The 24,378-nt window shown below is 35.2% G+C and overlaps 1 protein-coding gene across 1 annotated transcript; it reads right to left on the reverse strand.

Moving 5' to 3' along the window:
* Nucleotides 1–244: 244 nt before the first annotated feature.
* On the reverse strand, nucleotides 245–24,263 carry XKR9 (XK related 9). The gene is made up of 4 exons (XM_027127863.1): nucleotides 24,184–24,263; nucleotides 18,671–19,211; nucleotides 7,334–7,554; nucleotides 245–1,117 (listed from the first exon to the last, which is right to left on the reverse strand). Exons 2-4 carry the CDS (start codon nucleotides 18,940–18,942, stop codon nucleotides 489–491), a joined length of 1,122 nt encoding a protein of 373 aa, XP_026983664.1. The 5' UTR covers nucleotides 18,943–19,211; nucleotides 24,184–24,263; the 3' UTR covers nucleotides 245–488.
* Between the last annotated feature and the right edge of the window lie 115 nt (nucleotides 24,264–24,378).

Genomic DNA, 24,378 nt, shown 5'->3' on the forward strand with positions numbered 1-24,378 from the left:
TCAATTTTCTGTTTTTTCTTCCTCTTCCCTCCTTTTCCTTTTCCTCTACTCAATCTGTCCCCAACTCAAAATATATTCACTTAATCAAGAAAATAGAGGAAAGAAGAATGAGTATCCTGCTCTTCTCTTCCTTTTATTTCCCCACTACGAGTACATCAGTTTTAGCTCAGAAACAATGAGGGAAAAGGTGGAGGGAAGTTCAATTCCAGCCTTCTAATTATGGGAATGAGACCATTTCTTTCAGTTCAGGCTCAAGATACCAGGCCATAGGCAAATATATCTAAGTACCCAAGATCTTCAAAACCAAGTGAGAAATTAACTTAGATAATAAGAACATTATTATACTCTCTAACATACATAATTAATGTACTAGAACTGCCCTCAAATTAGAGAAGGCAAAAATAAGACATAACACACATATACACAAACTTTTTCTTTACTAACCAATGAAACAAAAAATAAGAAAACATATCTCTTAAGTGAATACCTTATTCCATTAGGAAATACTTCATTCTACAATCTCTTTGAACTGGTTTTCCATCAGCTTCATCCAGTTTTGTTTCTTCACTTCTGTTTGGGTGTAAAGTCCCGTAATAAACAATAAGAAAAATAATTCCAAGGAGAAGAGTAAGAGCTATAGTGATGCTGATAGGTATAAAATAGTCTGAATTAAAAATAGAGAGTGGGTAAGACCAGAACACAATCAATATCCCCAATGTGGCCAATACCCTTACAATATAATAACAAGACATTGGACATTTGGTATTCTGTCCCTTAATATTAAAAAATGTAAAGACAAGAATGAATCCAACAACAATCCTGTATATGAATTCCATACCTATGGAAGCACAAAAATCAGTTTGTTCTTTAAATGCCCACAATATACCTAAAAACCAAAGAAATAACAACAGGAATAAAGCAATCTTAACATTTAAGAACAAAAGAAGCACAACACTCAACATCCAAGATAATAATGTAAACAACTTGTAAAAGAGATATACGAGTTTAGGACAGGGTCCATTAAGGAGGTTTTTATCAGGTAAGGATTTTCTTAAAGCTACTTGATAATCAACAGTCGACCAAGAAATAGCACCGCAAGAGACCATGATGGCTGCATCTACAAAACAAAAATTTTTTTAAGATATAGTTATAGGAATAATAATAGCAATATTAAATTACTATATGCCATACATGCTTCATCTGTATATACACACCCATAAACACATCAGGTACTTTATATACTCATCTCATTTAATCCTTTGAAATAGATATTAATATTCCTATATTACACATGAGGGAATTAATGCTTAGAGAATATATATACATTTCTTGACCCAAGTCACACAGCCACCAAGTTTCAGAGAGATGAGATTTGAACTGAAATTTGCCTGATTCCAAAGTTGGTGTGCTTAACCACTACATTAGACTGCTTTATAAGATGGTGAATAAATTCACTGGACAAATTTTATTGAGCAACTGGTACAATGGAAACTGCATACTCTGGAAGTTCTCTAAGAGACTACAGTTATAGTCCTAGCTTTTCCAGTCTTTTTGGCTTTGACCTTGGGCATATACCTAATTCACTAGGAAATGACATCATGAGAGAGAAGAGGGCAGGAAGAAAGGAAGGGAGAGAGGTTAAACAGAAAATTTAATGTAAGTATGAGGTATCAACAGCTCAATTTCCCATATCTTTAAGATGATGGATCAAATGAACAAACATGATCTAAAACTTACAAATTTCTGTAGGCTTGGCACCTTTATCCCATTTTTTCCCCAACAAATAACAGAAAAGTAAGTTCATTACTACTTTGGAAAGGCATGTCATTAGCCCCACTCTCAAAGCTGGAGACTGAGATTAGCTCAAGATGGTAGAGTAGAAGGATGTGAACTCAAAGCTGGGGACTTATAAAACTGAAAGCAAAGATATTAGAGAATTAGAAGGAAATAATTTGGAGTAAAATAGAGAATGCTCATCATTCCCATTCAGCCTCACTGGAGGGCTATATATTAGGATAGGAAGGCAGACTTAAGATAGATCCTCTAGTGAAGACGATTATAAATGTCTTTGTCAACTCTCCTGGTTTTAGCATATACCACTCTGAACTGCACAATTAGTTGGGCTTCTTTTCTTTCTTCTTTAATTCAAAAATATTTGAATTAAAACATCACTTTCCCCTAAATTTCCCTGTGATATCTTTTTTATAATTGGTTTTAATTTCTACCAAACCAGTACATATACATTGTTTTTAAAAGTTGGTAAGTGCTAAAGAACTTATAAGAAAATAGCAGTAGACTGCTCTACCCCTTCTCACCTCTTAGCCATGACCCTCAGAAAAAATTACTATCAACTCTTCTACCTTTACTTCTGACATGTATTGCCATATTTCTAAATAAAACACATACTGTGCTATTTCTTATCTACTTTAGACTCTGATTATTAATTTCCTACGTGGGAAGGGGAAATTTTTGCACATGCACACATATATACACACCCTCCTTCCATTTTCCTCTCTCTCCTTCTACCCAAAAGAGTAACATCACAATTTTTGGTAAAATCAATATCCAGTGTTTACCTTATTATGACTACATAAGTACAGCCTCTTTGACTGCTCAGCCAAGTACTACATTCTGATCATATTTCCTTTCTTTTAAAACTTTTCATTGTTACTTACTTTGCTTAGTTTTTCATGACTCATCAGTATTTCTCAGCAAATTCTTCAAATTAATTAATTAAACTCCCCTATATACATCTATTAGGGTTTTTTTGTTTGTTTTTTGTTTTTTAATAATATGATCCTTCTGCTTAAAGGTGGCTGCTGTCAAGGTTTGCTTCCTGTCTTCCCAGAACTTCCCTTCACCTCTCTTCAGTGCTGACTTCCTGTTTCCTGTTCCAATATTTCCTTCTTGCTTCGTTCTCATGGTTTGATCAAGCATTCTCCAGACATTCCTGAGAAAAGTTGTACCTAAGCTAAACTTTTGAGACCATGTATGTCTCAAAATGTCTTTATTCTACCCTCATGTTTGATACACAGTTTCAACAGAAATAGAATTCAAAGTTTAAAAATGTTTTCCATTGAAACTTTGAAGTCATTGATCTATTAAATTCTAATCTCAAGTGTTATGGTTAAGAATTTCAAAGCCATTCAATTTCCCCATCCTTAAATGATCTTTATTTTCTCTCAAATCTTCTAGAATCTTATCTTCATCTTTGCGTCTCTGAAATGTTATAATGATGGGCTTGGTATGGGCCGTTTTTATCAACCTTTCAATCTAGTAACCCACATCTTTCAGAGATATGCTGTTTTTATTCTTTGATGGCTTCCCTAGAAATCACAACATGCATATTAAACATATCAAAGTTTAAAGTTAATCAGTATTTTTACCTCACAGGTAGATTTATCATGAAGGTAGTGAAGCTTAAATTTCAGGGACCTACACTTGCCCAGACTCCTTCCAAGCCTGGCAAAGCCCTGGCAATGTGTTCACTTTGTCATATATATTTTATAAAAGTTGGAAAAATAAGGTATTTTCATTGCAGTTACTAAAATTCCCTGTCTCTTACTTTTCCTCTCTCACATTTTCCCTAGGTGCATTGAAGCAAGCTGTGGTCATTTTGGGGATCTGGCTAAAGGGAAATTGAGTTGAGAATAGTTTAGGTTTAGGGGGATATGTTTACAAGATTTGCTTGAATAATTCTGATTAGTAAGTAACAGATCTAGGATTCTCAAGTAGTTTGCCTGATCTTAACACTTCACTATCTTGCTGTCAACAGGCCTTTGATTCCTTAATATTAAGGCATGATGGTCTATCCTCATCCAGTTGGCACTATTAGTTTGACGTTATTTCCCATTTCCCACTTACCTACCTGTTTCCAATATTTTTTCTCCTCATTTTGCTAATCTAATCTGTACATTATACTCTATCCAAAAGGAATTCCTTGTCTTTGCCAAACCACGCCTTTGCTTATGCGTTTCTCCCGATATGAAATGACCTTGCCCAATCACATCTATACAGATTCTTATTAATTTCTTCTGATTTGACATTATTGACACCAGTAAAGAAAACAAAAGACTCCCACTATTCACTAAAGGAGACATTGACAATAAACAAGTGTTGTCAATTCAAACAGTATTTAAAATTAGTTACTTCATCAAAAAAAATCTTGATATACTCTGATCTTATACCACATTATTGAAGACACTGGTAGAGTTGTCCCCAAATGTGACAACAATCAAAAAATATACTTATAGTATTATCAATACTTTGTGAAGTTGAAACTTCTCTAAATTAAAAATAAACAAAAACCTGATTTCTATTAACTATGCTAGAAAAAAAGATTGAATTTTTCTTTTCTCTCTGTGGAAATTATATCATAAAATCATTATCAAATCAAAACCCAATCAGAGTACACAGCCAAAAAAATTAGATAAAAGAGTATTAAAATAATAAAAATATATTACTTTTCTTTCTCTTGTGAAATTTGTGGTATTGGTCAGCTTTCTTATCCCTGTAATTTACTGTTCTTTATTTTATTTTTAAAAGAATGCTTACTTTCATGTCTTTTATGAATTGAACTGTATTCTTCCAAAATTCATATGTTAAAGCCCTAACCCCCAATGTGACTATACTTTGAGATAGGGCCTTTAGGGAGACAATTAAGGTTAAGTAAGTTCGTAAAGGTGGGGCCCAAATCTAATAGGACCGGTATCCTTGTAAGAATAGAAAGAGATACCAGAGATCTCTCTTTCTCTCCATACACAGAGGAAAGACATGTGAGGACACAGCAAGAAGGTGGCCATCTGCAACCCAAAGAGAGTCCTCACGAGAAACCAACCCTACTGGCACCTTGATTTTGGATTTCTAGTCTCCAGAACTGTAAGAAAATATATTTCTGTTGGTTAAGCTGCCCAGTCTATAGTATTCTGTTACGGCAGCCCAAGCACACTAACATAATTCTGTTTTCCTAATATTACATTCTTCTTTTCAAAAATAGGGTCTCTCTAATTGTTTTTGTTTTACACGCGGATCCACTTTTGCTTTACCTTTTTCCTGAACTATACAAGGAATTTAAAACAGTTTAACTCCATCCATCTTCCACCTGACTTTCATGCTACTGCTTGTCTTCATTCTTTCTTTTTCTTAGCCACATAGTATTATTTCTGTTTATGCAGTCAAGTTTCATTTAGAGGTAGGTAACTTCACTTTTACCCTGAGGAGGGTGACTTTTGGAGTGCCAGTTTTACGGATTAGGATTTTCTACCAGATGTCCCTCCCTTGTGAAGACCCTGAGTTTTGTCTCCAGTCCTCCACACCCTGGGAAGCCATCAAAACTGATCTGCTTGTTTATAAGGTTCAGTAAAAACCCTCAGGGTATAAAGCCTTCACAGTCCTACTCAACCCTGCTGCATTCCCACTTTCATGCATATTTTTGCCTGTTGTATCAGATTGTTTTAAGCTTTTATGAAGACTTTTGAAAATACTTAACCAATTGTTTTAGATAATTTCAGGGGGAGAGTTGATTCAAATAATCTAGCCTTTTAGTGGTGGTGGAACTGATTTGAATAACCCAAGTTTTCTAACTGCTTTCCATCTCCTAAATATTTGTTGACATTTCTAATCTGCTATTCTACTCTGCATTCTCTTTGTCCTTATGGGTTTATACTGTTTTTACTTGTTACTCTCCTCTTTAGCATGATTTCAGAAGGAACAAAGATAAAAGAATTTGTTCAGTCTTCTGAAGTAGTTCTATATATAAACTGATTTTTTTTTACATTTTGAATTATTCTTCCTGATTATCAAAACAATACATGGTTACTGTAGAAAATTTGGAAATTCAGAAAAGTATAAGGAAGATGAAATAGATAAAATCATTCACAATCCCACCACACAGAAGCAGCCACAGTTAACATCAGTAGATCTACCATTATACAGGTTGTAAACTCTATATGCTGAACTTTAGCTTCAGGGACTAATAAATCCCAACCCACAAATTCTTTGCATCACAAGGAAAAAGAGGTCTCATACACAGTAGGTTCATTTCAGTGGTGCACTAACAATCAAAGTAAAGGTAAAAATATTAGAAGGGACTACAATCTAGAGGTTTGTGGGAAACTGGGACCAAGAAAACTGTTTGGGGAAATGAAGTGTTCTCACAGGTGAGTCTAGCATAGAGGTAACTCCAGGGGAGAGGACAATCTGTTACTCTGAGGTGAATCCAAGTCTGCATGGAATCCTAGTCACTAATGAAAACTGGGACTATTTTTAGCAAATAAATAGTTCTTTTAACATCCCAAATTAAACACCTATTAAAAGATTTTCTTAATGGAAATACCAAATTGTCCTTTAAAAATGTACATTTAACCCTAATGAGGAAATCTGCTATAAAAGAGCAACGTATCAACCGATTTGCAAAACTTTCATTAGTTTTGTAGCACTTGCACTTTCACCCAATGATTGCGATTCTGGGAATTTACCCTATGGCTAAACTTCACACATGCAAAAGAATGCATGCATAAGACTATTCACTGCAGCTTTTTTGCAACAGTAAAATATTAGAAACAACCTAAATTAACATAAAAAGGGAGCCTGTTAAATAATTCATGATACATCCATAATTTGTAATACTATGCTGATAAGAAAAATAAATGAGGGTGCTTTTTCTGTACTGATATGTTTAGATCTCCAAGATATGTTAAGTGCAAAAAACAAAGATGGCTTTTATGCTACCATTTCTATAAAAAAAAGAGAGAGAGAGAGAGAAGGAAAGAGAAAGATAGGCTTTTACATTTTTTTTTCTGAAAGAATCATCAGAAAGCTGACAATAATAGTTTGTTTTACTACTGAATGTAAAATAGTTGGCTGGTGGGAAGCAGCAGCATAACACAGGGAGATCGGCTGGGTGCTTTGCGATGACCTACAGGGGGTGGGATAGGGAGGATGGGAGGGAGGCTCAAGAGGGAGGGGATATGGGGACATGTGTATGCATATGGCTGATTCACTTTGTTGTGCAACAGAAACTAACACAGTATTGTGAAGCAATTATACTCCAATAAAGATCTATTAAAAAATAAAAAATAAATTTAAAATGTTCAAAAAAAATAGTTTGTTTTCTGGGCAGACAAAGGAAGGGAAAGGAAGAAAGGGAGAGGGAGACAGTATACCTTTATATACCTCAAAGTACCTTTGAACCATGTACTTCTTTTTCAAAAAAAAATACATAATTCTAAAAAGAAAAACAATAAAAATAATTCTAAAACCTGCCAAAGAGTTACACAGTTGACATAAAATATCAGTGGCATCCATCTAACACAGGCTATTAAGAAAGACCTACACTGAGTGAAATTTTCTTGACCATGTTCCAGAAGGATGTAGAGCTGAAGAGCAAGTTGTGGGCAGCCTTCCAGGTAGGTCTCAAATAGCCTGAGCATGCTCAAATCTGTCACCCTATCTATAACTTCTTTATGAGGATCGATTTGTTCTTCCACGAAGTTATCCGTTTTGCTGGTGTACTTGAAAGCCACATGATAACCCTTTTTCAAGGCAAACCAATACCTGTAAAGTAAACATGAATATTTATCTTCAGTAATAGATTCTTTATAACATGTGTGTTAATTTACATAATAATTTTGGAAAAAAAGCAACATGTGTTTAAGAATAGAATTTTCCCACAAACTTTCTCTACTACAAATTTCTCTCAACTATGTAAATATTTCATTGTAGCTTTATTGAGGTTTAAGACTCCACAATTTTTATTGCATGTCTGATGTGCCAGTGTGTGCTAGCACTGTTAAGCATACATGATCTTCTTTCATCTTCACAGTTATTATGAGAGATGAGTAGGTATTATTCCCAAATCACAGACAGGAAAAGTTAGGCTGAGAACAGTAGAGTGATTTGCTGAAAGTTACGCAGAGAGTAAGGGGCAGACCTAAAGTCCAAACCTATATCTTATCATTCCTAGTCTTAACCACTATTTTCTGAAAGACAAACTGCAATTTCCACTTCATGCAATTTATCTTAACTAAAAGACAAATACATGCCCTTATGATAATGTCAAGGTTGAAGATGAGATTGAATCTTCTTTCAGTTTAATCTAGCAAATAATTACTGTTGACCCTTGAACACGTGGAGTTAGGGATGCCAACCCTCTGTGCAGTCAAAAAATCTACACATAATTGATAGCTGGCCCTTTGTATCCTCAGTTCCACATCCGTGGATTCAACCAACCTCAGATCGTGTAGTACTGTAGTCTTTACTACTGAAAAAAATCTGCATATAAGTGGACCCACACAGCTCAAACCCATGTTGTTCAAGGGTCAGCTGTACTCCATAATCTACAAGGTGCTAGGCTCTGTGACCATTACCACCCTGGAAAACATAAAATTTCAAAGACTCCTAAAACATCCTTGCTCAGGCTCTTCTTTACAAAGAATTTTTAAATGAACATGACTTATCATCATCCAAGTAAAATTAATAACAAAAATAACTGAAACACTTATTTCAAAAATATCTGAGGCTAGCAATAAGACAACCAGGATTCTAGCCCAAAGCTTATCAAAACTCTTTATCTACACCTCAGTTTCCCCATATATAAAATGAGGGCAGTGATATATATCCTGTTTCAACTTGCTCCTTCTGTCAATGTTTCCCATTTCAGTAAATGGCACTAACATGCACCATGTTGCTCAGACCAAAAATGTGGGAATAATTTCCAACTTCTTTCTTTTTCTCATACCCTATAAAACTTCCTCAGCAGGTTCTGTTGGTTCTTAGCTCTAACTTCAAATATATCCAGATCTAAACACATCTTATCACTTCCACTGCCTCCATCCTAGTTTCAGCAGCCAACATCTCTGGCCTGGATTACTTTGATAGTCTCAAAATTGGTCTCTCTGATTCTACTCCTGCTTCCTATACATCCTATTTTCTACACAGCATCTAGATTGAACCTGTTAACCATAATTTAGATGTTACCCCTCCACTCGAAATGTTCCAATGATTTCCATCATACTTAGAATAAAACACAAAGTCTTTACGCCATTTTACAAGGCCCTCCATAATCTGCCTTTCCCTCTCATTTCTCCCACAATTTCAGTGTACCTTTCTTACTGTTTTTCCCAAGTTAAAGGCCTTTGTCTTTGCTACTCCCTCTTCCTGGAACTCTCCTAAACCCCAGAGATTTTGCAAGTTTACTCCTTAACTTCATTCAGGTCTCTATTCAAATACCAGTTCCTCACAGAGGTCTTTCCAGATCACACCATCCATCGCATTCTATCTCTTTATCCTACATCATTTTTCTTTATCATCACTTGACACATTTTTGCTTATCTGTACCTTCTCACAAGAATGAAATCTGCATGAAAGCCGGGACTTTGTTTTGTTCACTGCTATATCCTGAGAAACTAAAATAGTACCGGTACATAGCCGCTCTAAGAAAATATTTACTGAATGAATGAATAAATGAGAGCTCATGACAATCTTTCCATAAAGATAAAGAGACAGTAGATATGAAAGGACTTTGGAAAGTTGAAAGTAAAACACAAATATAAGATATTCTCATTTTAAACAAGATGTATACATATATGGATATGCAAAGATTCTTCACCTAGCAAATAAAAGTATATTTTTTACCATCACAGTTTTAGAATAACATGGTCCATTATATTCAATGTGGACTAGATGCCAGGGTAGAATGTCTACAAAAATGATGAAGACATGACCTCCACTTTCAATGACCTTACAACCTAATAGGAAGGTCAAGCCTATACACTGCTAGCTGCAATACAAGGCAGAAGAAATAACCACTCAACAGAAATGTAAATACTATGTTGTAAAAGTATAGGAAAAAAAATGATTAACACTGTCTAGGATTTATAGGTGAGATTTATAAGTGAATTTATGTTTGAGCCTTTTCTGGGTATCTGGCACAATAGGGAGTTCCTGTATGTATATTATTAAGACTGATATGTAATACAGTATGTTCTTAAAGGTATCTATCCTTTTAAAGCAGGAGGATAGATACTGCTAATTGAAAAACTTGAAAAATTCACAAATATTAACAAGTACATACCTAGAACAAAATCAGTACAGACAGCATAGAGTGAGAAAGCCAGCAGAGCACAGTGATTAAGTGTACAGACTCTTAAAAAGCCAGGATGCTTGGATTCAAATCCTTGCTCCATCACTTCCTAGTGATGCCTCAGTTTCCTCATCTGAAAAAGGGGTAATCACCATATCTACCTCATTGGGTTGATATGAGGATTAAAGGAGTTAATACATGTAAAATGTTTAGACCAGTAACTGGCACATGTTAAGTGGTATATCAGTGCCTGTTAAACAAACAACAACAAAAAAAAGATGGAGCTGTTTACAGATGTGCACATTAATATTTCCAGTGACTTTAGAGAGGAATATTTTCCAATTTTGTAGCAATTAATAGCAAACCTATGCAAAGTTCTGCTTATCTGAGGATAATTTCATGAGAAGGGGAGTATGAATATAATTTTTTAATCAATAGGATATTCTTTCAGTTTTATGGGAGAAATGATGAAGAGGCCAAAGAAAAAGAAACAGAAGGAGCTTTCTTAGCATATTTTATCACAATGTATTCTTTTATTTGAGATAAAGAGGAAACAGCTTCCAGTGATGAGAAATTCCCTTGTATCAAGCTCACCTTCCTACTGATGACAATGATAAATTACAGACAAAATATTAAAGAAAACAAGGCACTAAAGAGCAACCAAAAGTAGGAAGAAGGATGAGGGCACTTAACCCTTGAAAGAAGGGAACCATACTGCATGAGATGCATTTATCTGGCTTTTCCTCTACCAGCATCCCACAGTCCAAATGGCAAAAAGTAGATACAGCTCAAGCACAAAGTCGAATTATTACTGGCTCAAAGAGTGAGAGAACTAAGGTTGAATCTGCCAGAGTGGTTAGAAATTAAGAGGGATCCTAGAAAAGAGGGAGCCACAGAGTAAAAAACTTCCCAAATCTGCATATACCCTCCTTAAATCCTTGGCCAACCCCTTACTATGTATAGCTAGGGTGAGGCTCCAAGGAACTGAGGAAAAATGGCAAGAATGAGCAGAGATTTTGGCAGCTGTCTACCACAGGGAAGAGTCTGGAGTTTAAGTTCCACCAAACTGGAGGGGCTTGGTAAATACTTCAAGCATCCCATTGAAACGCCAAAAGGGTGATAAGTTAGGAGTAAAGACCATACTTCAGGTCTGTAAGACTTCCCCTAGGACTAAGAACAAAAGCAAAATAGACCTTCCCTAGCAAAGCCTAAACCAAGCCTCTGTATCACGTCAAGGTAATTTGCCAATAATTTAACTATCTGCTTTCTCTTCAACAGAAGATAACAGAAACCAGAGTCTCTACAAGGTATCAATCACAATGTCCACTACACAATAAAAAATTAAATGATATGCAAATTTAGAGGAAAATGTAACTTATGCTAAAGAGCATAATCAGTTAATAGAAACGTATCAGTTAATAAGAACATACCCACAGATGACCCAGATATTGAAATTAGCAAACAAAACACAGAGAGAAAAAATTAATGAAAAAAATTAACAGAACCTCAATAACAAAGGTGTAATTGAAGTCCCAAAAGAAACAGAGAGAGAGAATGGGGCAGGAAAAAAAAAAACTTGACAACATACTGGCGAAAAATATTTTCCAAATTTGATCAAAAACAACATAAAGCTCAACGAACCCAAACAGAAAAAATAAAACAATATGTAGGCCCAGAAGACAACTATATCAATAATTACAGTAATATATGAAATGTAAATGGATTGAAAGTTTCAATAAAAGATTGTCAAACTGGATAAAAAAATCAAGATTCAACTCTATATGATTTGGAAGAGACTCTCTTTAAACATAAAGACACGGATAGTTTGAGGGACTTCCCTGGTGGCGCAGTAGTTAAGAACCTGCCTGACAATGCAAGGGCCACGGGTTCAAGGCCTGGTAGCAGAAGATCCCACATGCCGCGGAGCAACTAAGCCCATGTGCCACAACTACTGAGACTACACTTTAGAGCCTGAGAGCTGCAACTACTGAGCCCACATGCAACAACTACTGAAGCTCACGCACCTAGAGCCCATGCTCCACAACAAAGACAAGCCACAGCAATGAGGAGCCCGCGCACTGCAACAAAGAGTAGCCCCCACTTACCGCAACTAGAGAAAGCCTGCGTGCAGCAACAAAGACCCAACGCAGCCAAAAATAAATAATAAAATAAAATTAAAAAACAAAAAAGACACAAATAGTTTGAAAGGAAATCACAAAAAAATAGTTAGTATGGCTATATTAGTATCCCAGACAAAATACATTTCAAATCAAGGAGTATTAACAGAGATAAAGAGTCATGTCATAATGATATAAGAATCAATTTTTCAAGAAGACATCTGAATGTACCTGATAATAGCATTTGAAGATACACGAAGCAAAAATTTTCAAAGTACAAGGAGAAAAAGATAAGTCCACAATATTAGAGTGTTTTAACAGTCATCTCTCAGTAATTGAAAGAAAAGGTAGGCCAAAAGAAAAAAATCAGTAAGAATATAGCAGATTTTAATAATATGTTTAATAATATGTTTTATAATAATATGTTTAATAATATGTTGATACATATTGCCCTAATTTATACATTTATAGAACACTACACTCAACAAGAGCAATTTACAAATTCTTTTCAAATGCACATGGAATATTCACCAAGTTAGACTATATGTTGGGCCACAAAACAAGCCAATAAATGTAAAAAGACTATAATCACACAAATTATGTTGTCTGATCAAAACAATATTTAATGAGAAATCAACAACAATAAGATACCTCGGAAAATCCTCAAATATTTAGAGATTTAAGTAAAGGGCCCAGATCCTCAAGTTTCATAAATATTGCACCCTAGGAAATTTGAACATTACCAGATGACCTCTCTCTAAAGCATTTTAAATAGAAGAATAGGTAAGAAAAAATGTTCAACTATTTAATGCCCATTTAAGAAACTCCATAAAGAGCCCAGGGACCTGCGGAAGGAAGGAGACTCATCTCCATTGTACTTTCTTTCACACGATTTGAACTTTTTTTACCAGTTATTTTAAAAGAGCAACAATAACTTCCATATTTTAAATAATACAAATGCCTTCCATATACCCATCAAAGGAAAAGTCTCCTTTGGCAAGGAGAAAGGTTTTATCACAAATAGTACATAAAATGGAAATACAGAAGTGTCATCTAATTTATATTCTGGAAAATGAAATGTTCTACTCCACAGACCCCTGAGCAGTGAGAACATACTTAGTAGCAACAGGCACTTACACCTAATAAATAATTCATGTTGACATTCCTTGTCTTTCATCTACCAACACAAACTCAATTTATCTATTCTGTAGGGAAGTGAATCTGTAGTTCAGTAAATCTCAGGTTTTTCCATACTTAGTTTAGACAGACCCTTGGATAATTTTCCCATTTTTATGAACTTATGTTTTAAATTAATTACGTTTTAATTTTTGCTCATTTCTCACTATTCATCTCAGTATTCTGCCACTTCCTGCACTAAGAAAATACAAAGAAAAAGAAAAACAAAAAGAGGGAAGTGTCTGTTTATCAAGTATCTGTTTATCACTAATAGCAAACCTAATTCAATTTTTCCTTTTCTTCTTCTTTTGTTTGAATAGGCAAAATATTCAAATAATTCAAAAATTTTTTAAAAAGTTATTCGCTGAAAAAACTCCATGCCACTCCTATGACCTAACTACCCAGTTTTCACCCTCCCCTATGACCATGAGAATTCAGTTACTACTTTCATGTGTACCCTTCTAGAGTTTCTTTATGCATATACAAGCAAGCATAAGTATATATGCCTTTTCACCACTTTGTTTTACACAGACTGTAGCATATCATATCTGCTGTATGCACCTTGTCTTTTCACTTAAAAGTACATATTGGAGATCTTTCCATTTCAGTACATAAAGTACTTTATCATTCTTTGTAATAGCTATGTAGTGTGCCATTACATAGGTATACCATAAACTCTACCAACAGACATTTCAATTGTTTCTAATATTTTGCTGTTACAAAGAATACTACAATTGAAAAGCTGTGCATATGTCATTTTACATGTCTGCAAGTATGATAAATTCCCAGAAGAGGAACCTCTGGCCTAAAGGTATGTATGTGTATTTGAAATATGGTCAAACTGCCCTCCACAGGGATGGTGGGCAATCCATACTCCCATAACCAATCCATACTCCCATCAACAAAGTATGAGAATACCTGTTTTCCCATGCCTTACCAAGAGAGCGTATTATCATTTGGATTTTTGCAAGTCTGGTAGGTGAAGAATATCTCAGCGAAGTTTTAATTGGCAATTTTAAAATTATAAACAAGGCTTAGCATCCTTCAGACAACTTAAGAGCCATTTGCATTTCCTCTTCTCTGAACTATCCTCACTGTTTTCCCATGTTTCAATTGGGTGGATGACCTTTTTCTTTTTGACTTCAGAAGCTCTTTAAATACTAAAAGACTAGCCCTTTTTCTATTCAAAATTGCAAATATTGTCTCCTGTTAAAGCTGTTTTCCTTTTTGCTTTGCTTTTGTTTGTTTGGGAGATTTTTGCTTTTTTTAATTAGCATGCATTTTTTATTATCAAATCTATAATTTTTATAGCTTAGGGATTTTAAGTTATGGTTAGAAAGGCTTTCCCCATTTCAAGGCTATAAAGGAATTTTCCCATGTTTTCTTATAATATAAGTATTTTTACATTAAATATTTGATTCATTTGAAATTTATCCTGGTGTCTGGTATTTTACCTAGATGTATAGTCCATAACATACAATCTGAAATTATCCCAACTCTAAAGTGAATCAAAACCGTTACTGTTCTTATGCTGCATATACTGGCTATTGCTTCCTCTTACTTCCATTCTGGTCAATTTCTACAATCTGTGGTCTGTCCATTTGAATGGCAAACAGGGGAAAAAGCTATTTTCTTGTCCATGTGGTTTGGGATTTAGTGTTGGGGGTTGGGGAGGGGTGGGGTGCCTAGTGCTACTCCAGAAACAAAACTCTGCCAGTTTATCCTTTCAGATTTTCTTCTGGTTAGGAGGAGTTAGAGCACATATTCTGTCATATCAAAGACTGGGAAGCTGAAGACATAAACTACAACATTTTAAAACTCTCCCAATACTGTACTCATCTCTATGTTTCTATCAACATACTTCTAAAGATTTCACCTTCATCACAGAACAGGCTAAACTCTTTTCAAGATCACGTGCCATGTTAGAGCATGGGCTAACCCTGAACTTTGTGTGAAGGTCCAGTTATAAGTCACATATTTTTTTCCAAATGGCTACCTACTTGTCCCCACATCCCTAACTCCTAAGCAAAGAAATCAGTAAGAATGAAGAATCTCTGTATGTACAAGGGAACTCCCATAAGACTATCAGCTGACTTTTCCATAGAAATTTTGCAGGCCAGAGGGAGTGGCACCATACAGTCAAAGTGATGAAAGGAAAAAACCTACAAGCAAGAATACTCTACCCAGCAAGGATATCATTCAGATTTGAAGGAGAAATATAAAGTTTTACAGACAAGCAAAAGCTAGAAGAGTTCAGAACCACTAAACCAGCTTTACAAGAAACGTTAAAGGAACTTCTCTAAGGAAAAGAGACCACAACTAGAAATATGAAAATTATGAAAGGAAAAATCTCATTGGTAAAGGCAAATATACAGTAAAGGTAGTAGATCAACCACTCATAAAGGTAGTAGGAAGGTTAAAAGATAAAAGTAGTAAAATCATCTATAGTCACAATAAGTAGTTAAGGGATACACAAAACAGAAAGATGTAAAATATGATGTCAAAACGGTAAACATGGGTGGTAGGAAGCAAAAATGCATGGTTGTTAGAAAGTGTTTGAACTTAAACCATCATCACCTTAAAATAATCACTTGTCAGTATAATGTTCAGATTGTTATACATGAACCTCATGGTAATAACTAACCAAACATCTATAATAGATATATACACAAAAGAAGAGAAAGAAACCCAAACATAACACTAAAGATAGTCATCAAATCACAAGGGAAGAGAGCAAAAGAAGAAGAAAGAAGCCAAAAAGAACTACAAAACAACCCCAAAACAGTTAACAAAATGGCAATAAGACATATCTAACAATAATTACTTTAAATGTAAATGGACTGAATGCTCCAGTCAAAAGACATAGACTGACTGAAAGGACACAAAAACAAGACCTGTATATATGCTGCCTACACGAGACTCACTTCAGATCTAAAGACATACAGACTGAAAGAGAGAGTACAGGAAAAGGTATTCCATGCAAATGTAAATCATAAGAAAGCTGGGGTAGCAATACGTATATCAGACAAGATAGACTTTAAAACAAAGACTGTAACAAGAGGCAAAAAAGGACTTACATAATGATATGGGGATCAATCAAAGAAGAAGATATAACAATATGGGTATACATATGTACCCAACATAGGAGCACCTAAATACATAAAGCAAATATTAACAAACATAAAGAGAGAAATTGACAGTAACACAACACTAGTAGGAGACTTTAACAACCCACTTACATCGGTGGAGAGACATAAGATCCAGACAGAAAATCAGTAAGGAAACACTGGGCTTAAATGACATTAAACCTGATGGACTTAACAGATTATATATAGAACATGCCATCCAAAAGCAGCAAGATATACATTCTTTTCAAGTGCACATGGAACATTCTCCAGGATAGATCACATGACAAGCCACAAAACAAGTCTCAATAAATTTACGAATATTGAAATTATATCAAGCATCTGTTCTGACCACAATGGCATGAGACTAGAAATCAACTATGAGAAAAGAATGCAAAAAACAAAAACAATATGCTACTAAACAATCAATGGATCACTGACAAAATCAAAGAGGAACAAAAAATACCTGGAGACAAATAAACATGAGAACACAATGATCTGTGGAACACAGCAAAAGCAGTTCTATGAGGTAAGTTTATAGTGATACAAGCTTACCTCAGGAAACAAGAAAAATCTCAAATCAACAATCTAACATGTAACAGTCATGTTAGATACAGCAAGAAGGTCTACCTTAAATTTGTTTGGAGTCCCAGAAGGAAAAGAGACAGAAATATGGTAAAGAAAATGTTAGAAAAGATAATGGCTGAGAATTGTGCAGAATTCATGGAAGATAATAATCTATAGTATCAAGAAAACCAGCAAATCCCCAGCAGGAGAAATAAAAGTAAATATATACCTGGATATATCATAAACTTTAGAAACCCAAAGATAAAGAGAAAAATCATAAGAGCAGCCAGAGGGAAAAAAAGAAGACAAAATACTTTTAAAGAGCAACAGTAAGATTGACATTTAACTCTTCAATAGTGACAATGGAAACAAAAAGATGAGAGAATATAATATACAGAGAGAAAATAACTATTCATCTAGAATTCTACTGCCACTAAAATCTTTCTCAGGAAAGATGGCTATTAAAATGGCCCAACTTCAGGGCTTCCCTGGTGGCTCAGTGGTTGAGAGTCCGCCTGCCGATGCAGGGGACACGGGTTTGTGCCCTGGTCTGGGAAGATCCCACATGCCGCAGAGCGGCTGGGACCGTGAGCCATGGCCACTGAGCTGCGCGTCCGGAGCCTGTGCTCCGCAAGGGGAGAGGCCACAACAGTGAGAGGCCCGCGTACCACAAAAAAAATGGCCCAACTTCAAAACCTAACTGTAGCAAAATAATACGTTATCCTCTTAATATGTCTTTATTTTTTTTTACACCAGTGTTTAAACTTTTATTTCACACTATGCAAGGTCAATTATAACATTAAAAAGTGACAACAGCTATAAGCTGCAATTTTACATTTATACATTGTAAATGTCCATTTTCAAAAGCTGAATTACCATGTTGCCATAACAGCTAGGCTTCAATTCAACTGTTTATACAGATAAAATTTACTACGAAAAACAATGATTTTATATCTGTCTTTAATTCTTCTCTTTACTTTTAATATATATATCGCTTTGAACAGAATTAAATCTCTTAAGATAATGAAGAAAAGGTCATATGAAATTAGGTATATGGAAAATCACAGAATTCTCAGGGCTTATTTAGATTCTATTTTCTTTAACCAGAAAACAGGCTTTAAACAACATGATTCTTAAGGTTGTTTTTAGTTCTGTGGATGATTCTGTACCAAGCTAACCACATGGTTACTGCGTTATTGCAGTAAAAATTTCACTTCATTAAATCAATGGTACAATTAACTTAAAAAATTAAGTGCTCTATCAGAGTTGCAAGTGAAAGGCTATATTTACATAATCAGTCTTAAAATATAAAATAGATGAGAAAAGATTCAAAAGACATAGAAATGAGTCCTTTTCCTTCTCATAAAAAAGTGATAACATATTAGAAAAAGTAACTTAATTAGGTAAATTAAAATATTATGTTAATGAACCTGGAAAATTCTGAGAGTTCAATGACTCACACAAGCACTGCTAGTGAGAAGCAAGTAACCCTTGTGCTACATGCAAATAGGGAACCTTTGTACATCTGACTACCCAGATACAGAAAGGTAGCTTCTGTCTGAAAAAAAGAATAATAGTGTTAATGATCAAAAGTATATGCTCACCTTGTAAAAACTCCTCCTTGCAAGCAATGAAGTAGAAGAAAACAATGCTGACTTTCTTGGCCTGATTCCTTTAAATCGTCCTTGAACCAAGAATAACTAAAACACTGGACCACAAGTGTTCCAAAGAGCATAAAACTTACTGTTAAAATACCGAAAACATGCTGTCCCTCATAGAAAAACCTGACAGACACCCAGATGTCCACAATTAAATCAGTTACATAGATTATAATGCCAAGAACCGACATCATAAAATTTAACTTAGTATATTTCATTATGAATCACTATATCTCTTGGTTATCTACCTCCTTCTCTCATACAAAAAGAAAAAAAAAAACAAATATTAGTGCATCCTTTCGTGTAGCACTGATTTTTAATTTCTACTCCCTAAATCTATTTAAAAGAAAGAATAAATATTATGAAATTGGAACACTAAAACCAAAGTGACTAATTTTAACTTTCTTTTCTAAACCTCTAATCCAGTTGTTACAAGGCTTTATTCAATCTTCTGTCTCACAGTGTTCTTCATTACAGCTGACAACACCTAAAATGAAACATCATAAAAGATGCTAAAAATCTTGAGTATAGTATTAAAAACCCTAGGCCATGATTTTATCAAAGTCCTACTTTTTCTAAAAATAATATATTACCACTAAATATACTTTTTATAATATATAGCTTTGGGAAAGTAAAGTGTCAGAGATATACTTAATAGTTGACAACTTCCTCTCAGACTACTTACCTTTTAAAACACATAACCTGCTCACAAAGACATTTACCACAGCACCATTTATAGTGGCAAAAACCTGGAAATCATCTAAATGTGTCAACAAAAGGAGTTAATAAATAATGGTAGAGTCATAAAATGGAATATTACAAAGCTACTAAAAATATATTTAACAAAGGTACAGTAGCTGTGAAAATTCTTAATATGCTTTTTTTAAAGCATTTTTAAAAATTTATTTATTTAGTTAGTTAGTTTTGGCTGCATTGGGTCTTCGTTGCTGCGCGGGGCTTTCTCTAGTTGCAGCGAGCGGGGGCTACTCTCCGTTGCAGTGCACGGGCTTCTCATTGCGGTGGCTTCTCTTGTTGTGGAGCACGGGCTCTAGGCACATGGGCTTCAGTAGTTGTGGCACGCGGGCTCTAGGGCACAGGCTCAGTAGTTGTGACACACGGGCTTAGTTGCTCCGCGGCATGTGGGATCTTCCTGGACCAGGGCTCAAACCCATATCCCCTGCATTGGCAGGCAGATTCTTAACCACTGCGCCACCAGGGAAGTCCCGAAAATTCTTAATATGCTTTGATACAGTAATTCCATCTAAGAATCAAGCATAGGGAAATGCTTACAGATGTGCACAAAGATATATGCTCTTCGCAGAACCTTTTTTAAAATAGCAAAAAATTGAAAACAACCCAAATGACAATTGAGAAGCCTAATTCAATAAATTATGGTACATCCATACTAAAGAATACACCATGCAACCTTTAAAAAGAATGAAGTAGCTTTGTATAACCTACTTTGGAAGATCTAAAGACACATTAAGTGAAAAAAGCAAGTACCAAAAGGATAAATATAGCATATTGTAATATATGCTTCCTAATTATACATGGAGAGGAGAAAGGAGTTGGGAGTAGGAAGCAAATGCAATTTTAATCCTTTAAATATTCTTTCATATTGTTTGAGTTTTTTACAACAGACATGTACTAAGGTATTATATAATTTCTTAAAACAAAAATAATAGTAAATGATATTTATAAAGAATTTTGATGACTGGAGAAAGTATTTATTCTACTAATAATAGCTAACATTTACTTACCACTATGTGCCAGGCATTGAGCTAAATGCTGTACATAAAATGTCCTCATTTAATTCTTACATCAAACTTAGGAGGTAGATATTACTACTGTGAACCCTATTTTATAAACGTAAGCTGAAAGCAACCTGCAGATGAGATTTGTGTGACTCAACAGTGGTTTCTTTAACTGTCCTTTTTTTTTTTTTTTTGGCCATGCTGTGCAGCCAGGGATCGAACCCATGACCCCTGCAGTGGAATCGCAGAGTCCTAACCACTGGAGCACCAGGGAAGTCCCTAATTAATTGCTAACATTTCATACAAAAATCTAGAATTTTCCCTGCTACTGAAAAACTCAAAGATCTGCTACAGTAGACTATCATTCCTTCATCAGCAATAGGTACCCCCCTAATGGCATAGGCTCTCTCAAGTTCACCACAGTAGCCAGCCACCACACTTCAGTCATTTCAACAGCTGGGTCTCAATGCCAATTCACCTACCTAATAGCTGTGTGGCCTAAAATATGCTCCTTTACCTCCCTTTGTCTTATTTTCTTCCTCTGAAATATGGAGATAATAATGGTATATACCACAGAGTGTTACTGTGAAGGTTAAGAAAGATAATATATATAATACATACAAACCTCTAGAAAAGTACCTGGCATAGTCAGGGCTTAATAAATGTTAGTTATCATTATTATCTTGCCTGTCTGCCTGACATCTGTAAGCATCTGCATTTGCAATCTTTGACTTCATTTTAAAGAATGTTAAGTGAAAAAATACTATGTTATAATCTCAAAGCTTTGAAAATGCAAAGGAAATATGACTGAAGAAATACAAAACATGTTAGCAGTGATTTTATCTGGGGAATTAATGGTATTATAGATGATTTTTTTCTTTTTCATTCTTTTCTATATTTATGGGCTAAATAGTTTCCCCTCCCAAAAGTCATATGTTGAAGTGCTAACCCTCAATGTGACTGTATCTAGAGATAGGTCTTTACGGAGGTAATAAGGTTGAAAGAAGTCACAAGAATGGGTCCCTAATCCAATAGGACTGGTGTCCTTATAAGAAAGGACACAGCAAGAAAGGAGCCATCTGCAACCCAAAGAAAGAGGCCTCACCAGAAACCAGTCTTGCTGGCACCTCGAGGCTGGACTTCCAGTCTCCAGAACTGTGAGAAAAATTAATTTCTGTCATGTAAGCCACCCAGTCTGGTGTATTCTCTTAAGGCAGCCTGAGTAGACTAACACCCTGTGTTCTATAAAGAACATTTATTACTTTAAAAACTAGGAGAAGAAAGTGTTACTTTAAAAAAAACACAACCTAATACTTAACAGTGTTCTTGTCATTTTAGCACTTTTAAGTATTTTGTTTACAAGTCTTCAGAATAATATTAAAAGATATTTCACTCTTCTTACAGAAAAAAACGAAAGCTCATTATCACTACTTTTCCTGTCAAGAATGTCGTGGCCAAACAGGATGGAAAAATAATTTTAAAATCTGAGTATTTCCAATCTAGCAGGCCACGAATTTCCCTGCAATAAGTTTCTAATCTTAAAATGAAAGACATCATGCCCAGTATAAGCATGGAGCTTAGGAGAATGAGATTTAATCAAAAGGTTCTGTTTAACTGAATATTTACTTAAACCTACCATGTGCTATTTTAAGCTCTTGAGATAGATCATGTGACAAAAGAGACAAAAATCCCTGCCATTATGGAACTTACATCCTAGCAGAGAAAGATAGTCAATCAACGATAAAAATAATAAGTAAATTAGGTATTAGAAGGTGATAAGCACTATAGAAAGAACAGAGCAATGTTAAGGAGTTGGAGTAGAGGCGGGTGCACCACAGGTTGCAATTTTAATTAGAATGGTCAGAGCAGGCCTCACTAAGAAGGTGGCATTTGAGTAATGAAATTAGCCATGTGGCTGTCATATGAAAAAGATTGCCAGGTGGAAGGAATAGTGAGTTCGGAAGTCTAATGTACTAGATTTTGAGCATGTGGAACAAAATTCCACAGAACATTGGCAGATGCCGTAACATGGTTATATTGGATGTGTTTAATGTGTACCCAAGTCCTGTTTTAACATCATTTAAAAAAACGTACTTTCCTAAGCTTTACCATCTAGGAAAAAAAATATTGCCATATATAGTGGAAGAATAGATAGTAAGAATAGTAGCTACCACTGCTGAGTATTTACTACGTGTGAAGTGTTTTACAAACTTTATTTTATTTAATTCTCACAAATTTCTATAAGAAGGGTATCATTGGTCCCATTTTACAGATCATGGAACTGAGGCTTAGAGATGTTGGTATTTAGGTGAGTTATCTCTAATGAGTAAACTGATTTCAATATACAGGCACACCTTGGAGATATTGTGGGTTTGATTCCAGACCACCACAATATAGCAAATATCGCAATAAGTGAGCCACACACATTTTTTGGTTGCATATAAAAGTTATGTTTACACTATAGTGCAGTCTATTAAGTGTGCAATTCTGTCTAAAAGCCTGTGCATTAAGTGTGCACTGTGTCTAAAAAAATGTGTATACATTAATTTAAAAATACTTTATTGCTAAAACATGCTAACCATGATCTGAGCCTTCAGCGAGTCAAAATCTTTTTGCAAGAGTAAAAGTTCACTGGGACTTCCCTGGTGGTCCAGTGGGTGAAACCCCATGCTCCCAATGCAGGGACCTGGGTTCGATCCCTGGTCGGGGAACTGGATCCCACATGCCACAACACAACTAACAGTTTGCACGCCGCGACTAAAAGATCCCACGTGCCGCAACTAAGACCCAGCGCAGCCAAATAAATAAATAAATATTTTTTTAAAAAAAAAGAGTAAAAGATCACTAATAACAGAACACCATAACCATATATAACAAATATAACAATAATGAAAAAGTTTGAAATATTGCGGGAATTACCAAAATGTGACAGTGACACAAAGGGAGCAAATGCTGTTCGAAAAATGGTGCTGGTCGACTTGCTCAATGCAGGGTTGCCAAAATCTCCAATTTGTAAAAACCACAATATCTGAGAAGCACAATAAAGCAAAGGGCAATAAAACGAGGCAGACCTCCATGTGTGCATTTCTTAATCACTCTCCCCACAAAGAGAGCTTCCTTTACCTGGCATGCATAAGGAAAACACTAGCCATTTTGAGACAAGATTTACAAGATGGGAAAAAATAATTTCTAAGAAACTTAGAAATTGCATTACTGGCAGAACATCAGACTCAATAAACTAATCTGATCTGGCAACTTCTAAATTCCTAATTTAGTGAAACAGAACATAACGCCAACTAGAAGGAAAACTACACAGCAAAGTACATAATAAACATAGAAGCTCTCATAAAAAAGGGCCTGCAGCTCCTTCAGTAACCACATAGTTGTATAACTTGCATGAAGGATAGTTCATCTTTATCCCTACACTTGATCACTGTTCCAATACCACCTTAGCAGAAATAATGCCACCTACAAAATTTGACTTCAGTTAGAGAATTCAGGACACTTACTGACGTAATAGGACAGTTTCAATACAATTTCATTCAGAGGTCAACCCAGCTATGTGGCTACCTGGCTGCCAGCCAAAATACATAACCTTTGCCCACTGTAGATGATCTCTTCACAATAAAGAAGATACCTGAAAGAAATACAAACAAGCAGACTTTCATTTATCAATCAAACTTAACATGTAAAATACGGGCTTACTTGTTACATATAAGAAGCCTTCTTTAACTCAAAGTCCCTTCTGAAAAATCTTCATCCTGGGAATCTTTCATTTCTTCTTCTCTGAAAATAAGCATAATTAAGGGATGTGTAAACCTTGAACATCGAAACTAAAATGAAACTGAAATCACCTATTAGTCATATGTGGGATTTTCTAACCCAGTGATAACAGAGTCT

The sequence above is a fragment of the Aethalodelphis obliquidens genome, unplaced genomic scaffold, assembly GCF_003676395.1.
Source record: "Aethalodelphis obliquidens isolate GAN/ISIS:26980383/991018 unplaced genomic scaffold, ASM367639v1 scaffold33, whole genome shotgun sequence".
In the NCBI taxonomy this organism is placed as follows: Eukaryota; Metazoa; Chordata; class Mammalia; order Artiodactyla; family Delphinidae; genus Aethalodelphis; species Aethalodelphis obliquidens.

Bases quoted from the DNA above. Each gene is read 5' to 3' on its own strand.
- XKR9 (XM_027127863.1), bottom strand. From the start codon at position 18,942: ATGAAATATACTAAGTTAAATTTTATGATGTCGGTTCTTGGCATTATA. The intron at 7,555-18,670 runs GTGAGCATATAC...TTTACTTTACAG, and splicing joins CAAGGAGGAGTTTTTACAAG to GTATTGGTTTGCCTTGAAAA. The intron at 1,118-7,333 runs GTAGGTCTTTCT...TTTGTTTTGTAG, and splicing joins TCAAGAAAATTTCACTCAGT to ATGCAGCCATCATGGTCTCT.